The sequence below is a fragment of the Lolium rigidum genome, chromosome 4, assembly GCF_022539505.1.
Source record: "Lolium rigidum isolate FL_2022 chromosome 4, APGP_CSIRO_Lrig_0.1, whole genome shotgun sequence".
Taxonomy (NCBI): Eukaryota; Viridiplantae; Streptophyta; class Magnoliopsida; order Poales; family Poaceae; genus Lolium; species Lolium rigidum.
Window position 1 is genome coordinate 145,524,160 of NC_061511.1, and position 10,155 is coordinate 145,534,314.

The 10,155-nt window shown below is 44.2% G+C and overlaps 1 protein-coding gene across 1 annotated transcript; it reads left to right on the forward strand.

Annotated features, from left to right (window-relative positions):
* Positions 1 to 8,154: 8,154 nt before the first annotated feature.
* On the forward strand, positions 8,155 to 9,902 carry LOC124705901 (cytochrome P450 89A2-like). The gene has a single exon (XM_047237587.1). It carries the CDS (start codon positions 8,155 to 8,157, stop codon positions 9,679 to 9,681), a length of 1,527 nt encoding a protein of 508 aa, XP_047093543.1. The 3' UTR covers positions 9,682 to 9,902.
* The last annotated feature ends 253 nt before the right edge of the window (positions 9,903 to 10,155 follow it).

Consider the following 10,155-nt stretch of genomic DNA (forward strand, 5'->3'; position numbering starts at 1 on the left):
CCCCCGAGGCTGAGGGCTCTACTGGTAGCTATGTGGTTCATCTCTCTCTCCCATGGTGTGATCTTTATGTGATCATGAGCTTTGTAATCTGAATATGTAGATGTTACTTGATAGGTCTCCAACGTATCTATAATTTCTTATGTTCCATGCTAGTTTTATGACAATACCTACATGTTTTATTCACACTTTATAATGTTTTTATGCATTTTCTGGGACTAACCTATTAACAAGATGCCACGATGCAGCTTCCGTTTTCTGCTGTTTTTGATTTCAGAAAAGTTAGTTTACAAATATTCTCGGAATTGGACGAAACAAAAGCCCACGGCCCTATTTTCCACGGAGTGTTCCAGAAGACCGAAGAAGAGTCGAGGAATGCTAGCAGGCGGCCCACACCATAGGGCGGCGCGGGGGGCCCCACTACCGTGCCCAGGTGTGGTGAGGGAGCACCCTGGCTCCCCCGACGCTGCCCCTTCGCCTATTTATTACTTCGTCTCCGAAAACCCTAGCACCATCGACGATTTCTCCAGAAGAGTTCCGTAACTCCGCCGCCACCAAAAACCCTAATTCAGGGGACAGAAGTCTCTGTTCCGGCACCCTGCCAGGACGGGGAATTGCCCCCGGAGCCATCTCCATCGACTCCATCGCCATCTTCATCACCGTTGCTGACTCCCATGATGAGGAGGGAGTAGTTCTCCCCCGAGGCTAAGGGCTTTACCGGTAGCTATGTGGTTCATCTCTCTCTCCCATGGTGTGATCTTTATGTGATCATGAGCTTTGTAATCTAGTTGAATATGTAGATGTTACTCTTGTCTATTATGCACTCTAGAGGTTACTTTAATATGAACTCCGGAGTCACTCTCCACGGTGTGATGGTGACGAGTGTGCGCATCGTGTGTGATTCCTTTATGACGTTGTGGAGCTTGTTTACTCCGGCTTGAGGTGTGCTTTTGCAGCCCTACACAATGAATGGTGTTTGTTATCCAACAAGAGAGTGTTTGAGAGTAGCATTTATTTATTCAATTATGTGATCATTGTTGAGAGTGTCCACTAGTGAAATTATGATCCCTATGCCTTGTTTCTAAGCATTGAAACACCGTTTCCAACAAGTTCTGCTACATGTTCGCTTGCTGCCATTTTTATTTCAGATTGCAATTACTACTTATAATCATCCATATTACTTGTATTTCACTATCTCTTCGTCGAACTAGTGCACCTATACATCTGACAAGTGTATTAGGTGTGTTGGGGACACAAGAGACTTCTTGTATCTTAATTGCAGGGTTGCTTGAGAGGGATATCTTTGACCTCTACCTCCGTGAGTTCGATAAACCTTGGGTGATTCACTAAAGGGAAACTTGCTGCTGCTCTACGAACCTCTGCTCTTGGAGGCCCAACACTGTCTACAGGAATAGAAGCGTGCGTAGACATCAAGCTATTTTCTGGCGCCGTTGCTTGTGGAGGTAAGGTAAAAGGTATTCACCTCCTCTGACTACTAAGCTATTTCCTAGCACTGTTGCCGGTGTGTGAGTGCTCGAACCTATTTCCTTTAGATTCTGCAATTATATCTTTTTGTTTCTTGTTTTTATTTCACTAGTTAGGCTTAATGGAAAACAACAAAAAAATTAGAGATCTTTATGAAATTTATATTAAATTAGGACATGTTGTGTTTGAAGAGAGAATTAAAAAACCCATGGAACTTTGTTTGCAAAATAGTTGTAGCAATGTTTTTAGCATGAATTCTTTGAACACTATTATTTTTAATGCTATGGAAAGTCTAAGCTTGGGGAAGCTGGTTGTGATATTTTTAGTCCCCCAAGTTTTGAGGAGAAAATTTTCTTTGATGATACTTTGCCTCCCATTTATGATGATTATAATGATAGTGGTATTTTGGTGCCACCTACTATGGAGGATAAAGTTTATTATGATTATATCATGCCTGCAATTTATGATGATTACAATGATGGTTGTGATAGTTTTACTCCCACTATTACTAATAAAATTGATTATGCTTATGTGGAGAGTAATGATAGTTTTATGCATGTGGATCATGATAAGAATGCTTTATGTGATAGCTATATTGTTGAGTTTATTCATGATGCCACTGAAAATTATTTTGAGAGAGGAAAGTATGGGTATAGAAATCTTCATGTTACTAAATTTCTTCTCTTTATGATGAATGTTTTGAGCTTCCTCTTGATTTGTTTTTATTTGCTGGGTACTTTAAGACCTACTGGTCCTTATGAGAGAGGGAGACACGATTTCATATATCACAATAATATTAAGTCTCCTCTCCTTGTGTTGAAATTTTTGAAGTTACACTTGTTTTGTCTTCCTATGCTACTCACTTTGTTCTTCATTGACTTGTTTTCTTACAAGGCTCCTATGCATAGGAAGAGTGTTAGATTTAAACATGTTTTATATATGCTTTTTGATGCTCTCTTATATTCAACTCTCATCTTTATAAGAGCATCATGAAAATTATCATGCCTAGCTAAAAGGCTTTAAAGAAAAGCGCTCTTGGGAGACAACCCATTGTTTTATTTCTGCAATTTTTGTTTTATTTTTGAGTCAAGGTGCTTGTTACTACTGTAACAATACCTTTGTATATTTATTTTATTGCATTTTTATGCCAAGTAAAGTCTTTGATAGAAAGTTGATACTAGATTTGGATTTCTGCGTAGAAACAGATTTTTAGCTGTCACGGTTTTGAGTTTTTCTCTCTGTAGAAAAATCTAAAAATCTTGAAAAAAATCATGAGTAATCCTCAGATATGTACGCAACTTTCATTCAACTGGAGCTTTTCCATATGAGCATGTTAAGTGCCTCGAAAATTTTTGTCTTTACGGACTGTTCTGTTTTGACAGATTCTGCCTTTGATTTCGCATTGCCTCTTTTACTGTGTTTGAGTGGGTTTCTTCGCTCCATTAAATTTCAGTAACCTTGGGTAATGTCCAGAAGTGTTGGGAATGATTGTGTCCTTGCTGAACATGTGAATTTTTGATTATGCACTAACCCTCTAATGAGATTGCTTTGAGTTTGGTGTGAATGAAGTTTTCAAGGATCAAGAGAGGAGGATGATATAATATGATCAAGAAGAGTGAAAAGTCTAAGCTTGGGATGCCCCCGTGGTTCATCCCTGCATATTTCAAGAAGACTCAAGCGTCTAAGCTTGGGGATGCCCAAGGCATCCCCTTCTTCATCAACAACTTATCAGGTCACCTCTAGTGAAACTATATTTTAATTCTTTCACATCTTATGTGCTTTATTTGGAGCGTCTGTGTGCTTTTATTTTCGTTTTTTTATTTTCATTCTCTGAATAAATCGAATCCTAACATTCTTGTGTGGGAGGGAGACACGCTCCGCTTTTTCATTTGAACACTGATGTTCTTCGTTTTACTTTTAATGTTCATGGCAAAAGCTGAAAGCCGCTGCACTTATTGCTATTTGGTTGGAAACAGAAAATGCTTCATGTGGTAGTTGGTATATTGTCTTGAATAATTTGATACTTGGCAATTGTTTTGAGCTCTCAAGTAGATCATGTTTAAGCTCTTGCATCATGTAGTTTAAATCTATTAGTGGAGAACTACCGTAGGGCTTGTTGAAATTTGGTTTGCATGATTGGTCTCTCTAAGGTCTAGATATTTTCTGGTAAAAGTGTTTGAGCAACAAGGAAGACAGTGTAGAGTCTTATAATGCTTGCAATATGTTCTTATGTAAGTTTTGCTATACCAGTTTATACTTGTGTTTGCTTCAAACAACCTTGCTAGCCAAAGCCTTGTACCGAGAGGGAATGCTTCTCGTGCATCCAAAACCTTGAGCCAAAACCTATGCCATTTGTGTCCACCATAACTACCTACTATGTGGTATTTTTCTGCCATTCCAAGTAAATACTTCATGTGCTACCTTTAAACAATTCAAAACTTTATTACTCCTTATTTGTGTCAATGTTTTATAGCTCATGAGGAAGTATGTGGTGTTTTATCTTTCAATCTTGTTGGGCAGACTTTCACCAATGGACTAGTGGCACATCCGCTTATCCAATAATTTTGCAAAAAGAGCTCGGCAACGGGGTGCCCAGCCCCAATTAATTAACTTTCATTAATAATTCTCTTCACATGTTTTGCCCCGATTTATCAAGTAAGCAACTTAATTTTGCAATAGACACTCCTCCATGGTATGTGAAATGTTGGAAGGCACCCGAGGATTCGGTTAGCCTTGGCTTGTGAAAGCAAAAGGTTGGGAGGAGTGTCATCTATAAATAAAACTAAAATACATGTGTAAACAAAAGAGAAGAGGGATGATCCACCTTGTTCGGTAGAGATAACGTCCTTCATGGGAGCCGCTCTTTGAAAGTCCTGTTTGACAAGGGGGTTAGAGTGCCCACTACCATTCGTTGACAACAACAAACACCTCTCAAAACTTTATTTTTATGCTCTTTTTATGATTTCAAAACTTGAAAAGCTCTAGCACATGATTTAATCCTCGCTTCCTCTCGCGAAGGGCCTTTCTTTTACTTTATGTTGAGTCAGTTTACCTACTTCTTTCTATCTTAGAAGCAAACACTTGTGTCAACTGTGTGCATTGATTTTTACATGCTTACTTATTGCACTCATCATATTACTTTGTGTTGACAATTATCCATGAGATATACATGTTGAAAGTTGAAAGCAATTGCTGAAACTTAAATCTTTCTTTGTGTTGCTTCAAAACCTTTTATTAAGAATCTATTGCTTTATGAGTTAACTCTTATGCAAGACTTTTTGATGCTTGTCTTGAAGGTACTATTCATGAAATTTTTTTTGCTATATGATTCAGTTGTTTAGTCATTATCTTTTTGTTAGCAAACTATAGACCATTGCTTTGAGTCACTTCATTCATCTCATATGCTTTACAATAGTATTGATCAAGATTATGTTGGTAGCATGTCACTTCGAAATTATTCTTTTTATCGTTTACCTACTCGAGGGCGAGTAGGAACTAAGCTTGGGGATGCTTGATACGTCTCCAACGTATCTATAATTTTTTATGTTCCATGCTAGTTTTATGACAATACCTACATGTTTTATTCACACTTTATAATGTTTTTATGCATTTTCTGGGACTAACCTATTAACAAGATGCCACGGTGCCAGTTCCTGTTTTCTCGCTGTTTTTGATTTCGGAAAAGTTAGTTTACAAATATTCTCGGAATTGGACGAAACAAAAGCCCACGGCCCTATTTTCCACGGAGTGTTCCAGAAGACCGAAGAAGAGTCGAGGAAGGCCAGCAGGGGGCCCACACCATAGGGCGGCGCGAGGGGCCCCACTGCCGCGCCCAGGTGTGGTGAGGGAGCCCCTGGCTCCCCCGACGCTGCCCCTTCGCCTATTTATTCCTTCGTCTCCGAAAAACCTAGCACCATCGACGATTTCTCCAGAAGAGTTCCGTAACTCCGCCGCCACCAAAAACCCTAATTCGGGGGACAAAAGTCTCTGTTCCGGCACCCTGCAGGGACGGGGAATTGCCCCCGGAGCCATCTCCATCGACTCCATCGCCATCTTCATCGCCGTTGCTGACTCCCATGATGAGGAGGGAGTAGTTCTCCCCCGAGGCTGAGGACTTTACCGGTTGTTATGTGGTTCATCTCTCTCTCCCATGGTGTGATCTTTATGTGATCATGAGCTTTGTAATCTAGTTGAATATGTAGATGTTACTCTTGTCTATTATGCATTCTAGAGGTTACTTTAATATGAACTCCGGAGTCACTCTCCACGGTGTGATGGTGACGAGTGTGCGCATCGTGTGTGATTCCTTTATGACGTTGTGGAGCTTGTTTACTCCGGCTTGAGGTGTGCTTTTGCAGCCCTACACAATGAATGGTGTTTGTTATCCAACAAGAGAGTGTTTGAGAGTAGCATTTATTTATTCAATTATGTGATCATTGTTGAGAGTGTCCACTAGTGAAAGTATGATCCCTAGGCCTTGTTTCTAAGCATTGAAACACTGTTTCCAACAAGTTCTGCTACATGTTCGCTTGCTGCCATTTTTATTTCAGATTGCAATTACTACTTATAATCATCCATATTACTTGTATTTCACTATCTCTTCGCCGAACTAGTGCACCTATACATCTGACAAGTGTATTAGGTGTGTTGGGGACACAAGAGACTTCTTGTATCTTAATTGCAGGGTTGCTTGAGAGGGATATCTTTGACCTCTACCTCCCTGAGTTCGATAAACCTCTGGTGATTCACTTAAGGGAAACTTGCTGCTGTTCTACGAACCTCTGCTCTTGGAGGCCCAACACTGTCTACATGAATAGAAGCATGCGTAGACATCATTACTCTTGTCTATTATGCACTCTAGAGGTTACTTTAATATGAACCCGGAGTCACTCTCCACGGTGTGATGGTGACAGTGTGCGCATCGTGTATGATTCCTTTATGACGTTGTGGAGCTTGTTTACTTCGGCTTGAGGTGTGCCTTTGCAGCCCTACACAATGAATGGTGTTTGTTATCCAACAAGAGAGTGTTTGAGAGTAGCATTTATTTATTCAATTATGTGATCATTGTTGAGAGTGTCCACTAGTGAAATTATGATCCCTAGGCCTTGTTTCTAAGCATTGAAACACCGTTTCCAACAAGTTCTGCTACATGTTCGCTTGATGCCATTTTTATTTCAGATTGCAAATTACTACTTATAATCATCCATATTACTTGTATTTCACTATCTCTTCGCCGAACTAGTGCACCTATACATCTGACAAGTGTATTAGGTGTGTTGGGGACACAAGATACTTCTTGTATCTTAATTGCAGGGTTGCTTGAGAGGGATATCTTTGACCTCTACCTCCCTGAGTTCGATAAACCTTGGGTGATTCACTTAAGGGAAACTTGCTGCTGCTCTACGAACCTCTGCTCTTGGAGGCCCAACACTGTCTACAGGAATAGAAGCGTGCGTAGACATCAGTCATCCACTCAAAGGAAGGGTGGTTGCGTCGGATCCCTCTTCCTCACCAGTTGGGGCTTCAGCTAGCATGGGAAGTCTGGCCTGAACAACCTAAAAGTCCTAGACCGGGCTTGCATGTTGGGATAGATTCGGGCCTAAATTTTGAGCCTAGATGTCGGGCTAGGCCAAACAAGGCTTACAACATACTATGATTTAGGTAAGGATCAGGCCATGCTTCCCGGGCCAGGTCCGAGCCTAATTTATAAGCTCTATAATCGGCGGAGCCACGATCAAGCCTATGTTTTTAGATCCAGGCTTTTTCAGGCTCGTCCCAAAGTCTCGCTAGCCCGAGTTTTGGCAGTGGTAGGGCACATCTTTGAAGGGAACTCTATAAGCCACATTGGTCGGCACCTGAGGGCCTGCTGCACACCCCATTTCCGCTTTTGGGCCAGGCACACATACATTGGCTGGTTTTTCTATCTAATTTTTTTGGTTTTTAGCATATTTCTTGGATTTTCGTTTGGTTTCTCATTTTTCGAAAAGTGTCCGAACCATTTTAAATTCAAACAAATTTGAAATCTAAAGATTTTTCAAATCAGGATTTTCTTTCAAAAAATAACATTTTCAAAATCTAAATATTTTTGAAGTTTAACCTTTTCTAATTTAATTTTTTAAATTTGAAGAATTTTTATATTTTAAAGTATTTTAAATCAACATAATTTTATAATTTAAACATTTTTTAATTCAATCATTTCTTAAATTTAACAATTTGAAATTTAAACATTTTCTAAATCTGCACATTTTCAAATTTAAGCATTTTTTGTACGAGTATCTTAATAATTTTTAAATATTAAAATAAAAAGAAACATGAAAAAAATGAAAAAAAAAGTATATAGAACACAAAAAAGAAGAAGGTCGAATATAAATGGGCCGGCCTGTCTCGCACGCTGGATGTGCAGCCCGATGTAAGCCGACCTGGAGACCTTCGAGTCCTCTATGAGAATTGACGAGTCACGTTTCGTTAGCAGTAGCCTCTTATTTGTTTCCATGAGCAGTAGCATCGTTTGTACCGACTCAAGACCAAGTCTACACGGTATATGACGATGACGACGCTAACTAAAATTGGAGACGGCGACGCAAAACCATATTTGTCGCTCCGCACCGCACAAGTATATATCGTATCCCTAGTATAAAACCCATCCATTCGAGGCGAAACCGGAGCAGCACCATGGACACGTGGCAGATACTCCTCGGTGCGATCCTCGGCGCCCTCCCAATAATCCTCCTCCTCCTCCGCAATGGCATCTGGCGGCGCCGCCTCCCGCCCGGGCCGCCCTCCGTGCCGGTGCTGGGCAGCGTGGTGTTGCTCACCAACTCGCTCGCCCACGTAGAGCCCCTCCTCCGGCGCCTTTTCGCGCGGTACGGCCCCGTCGTGTCCCTATGGGTGGGATCCCATCTCTCCATCTTCGTCGCCGACCGCCGCCTCGCGCATGCGGCGCTCGTCGAGCGCGGCGCCGCCCTGGCCGACCGCCCGCCCCTCTCCACCGTCACGCTCCTGGGCGAGAACGACAACACCATCACGCGCGCCAGCTACGGGCCCGTGTGGCGCCTCCTTCGCCGCAACCTCGTCGCCGAGACGCTGCACCCGTCACGGGTCCGCCTCTTCGGGCCCGCGCGCTCCTGGGTGCGCGGCGTGCTCGTCCAGAAGCTGCGGGACGACTCCGCCGGCGGGGCGGCCGTTGTGGAGACGTTCCAGTACGCCATGTTCTGCCTCCTCGTGCTCATGTGCTTCGGCGAGCGGCTCGACGAGGCCGCGGTGCGCGCCATCGCCGCCGCACAGCGCAACCACCTCCTCTACATCAGCAGTAAGATGTCCGTCTTCGCCTTCTTCCCGTCGCTCACCAAGCACCTCTTCCGCGACCGCCTCAAGACAGCGCACGCCATGCGGCAGCGGCAGAAGGAGCTGTTCGTGCCGCTGATCAACGCGCGCCGGGAGTACAAGAGCCGCGGCGGCGAGATCGGGAAAGAGACGACGTTCGAGCACTCGTACGTGGACACCCTGCTCGACATCAAGCTCCCCGAGGAGGGGAACCGCCCGCTCACGGACGACGAGATGGTCAACCTCTGCGGCGAGTTCCTCAACGCCGGCACCGACACCACCTCCACCGGGCTGCAGTGGATCATGGCCGAACTGGTCAAGAACCCGGCGATACAGGAGAATCTCTACAAGGAGATCAGTGCCACGACTGGGGACGAACAGGTAGAGGTCTCCGAGGATGACGTCCACAACATGCCGTACCTCAAAGCCGTCGTCCTCGAGGGACTGCGCAAGCACCCGCCGGGGCACTTCGTGCTGCCGCACAAGCCGGCGGAGGACATGGAGATCGGCGGGTACCTCATCCCCAAGGGCGCCACGGTGAACTTCATGATCGCCGAGATGGGCCGGGACGAGCGGGAGTGGGAGAAGCCGCTGGAGTTCTCGCCGGAGCGGTTCCTGCCAGGCGGTGCGGGCGAAGGGGTGGACGTGACCGGCAATCGTGAGATCAAGATGATGCCGTTCGGCGTGGGCCGAAGGATCTGCGCGGGACTCGGCATCGCCATGCTCCACCTGGAGTACTTCGTGGCCAACATGGTGAGGGAGTTTGAGTGGCAGGAGGTCGCCGGCGAGGAGGTCGACTTCGCTGAGAAGCCGGAGTTCACCGTCGTCATGAAGAAACCGCTGCGCCCGCGCCTAGTGCCCCGTAGGACTTGTTAGAATAAAAGAACTTCGATCATCAACTGGTATTCTTTCGATCGATTGTTCTCGCTTAGTTCAAATGTTTAATTCATGTTGATGATGGAATTCGTTGGTGGATAGTACGATGGAAATTTACTAGTGCTACTCTCGAGACATTGGGATGATTAACGCACTTGTTGCTCTATGTTTACTTGTTGAACTCTTGGTAGTACTTGCTAAAAAAAATCAGTGAAAGATCAGTTTCATCTTCCGGTTCAGTGAGCAAGAAGAACCTAATCAGATTGCTTGCCTGGTTGCATCAGCCATAGTCGAGGAGGAGCTTGTCCACACGGATGAGAATGGGCGAGAGCTCAGAACGCGTGACACGAGGCCGGAAGGACGGAAGGTCCAAGTGCAATTGTGCGGTGCTCAAGTAGCATGAGGCTGGAAGGAGCTGGGGATTGCTGATGAATATGGACGTAGATATCTCCGGATCATTTCTCGAATGTTTCT

Excerpts from the sequence above, each read along its gene's own strand:
- LOC124705901 (XM_047237587.1), top strand. The coding sequence starts at position 8,155 with ATGGACACGTGGCAGATACTCCTCGGTGCGATCCTCGGCGCCCTCCCA.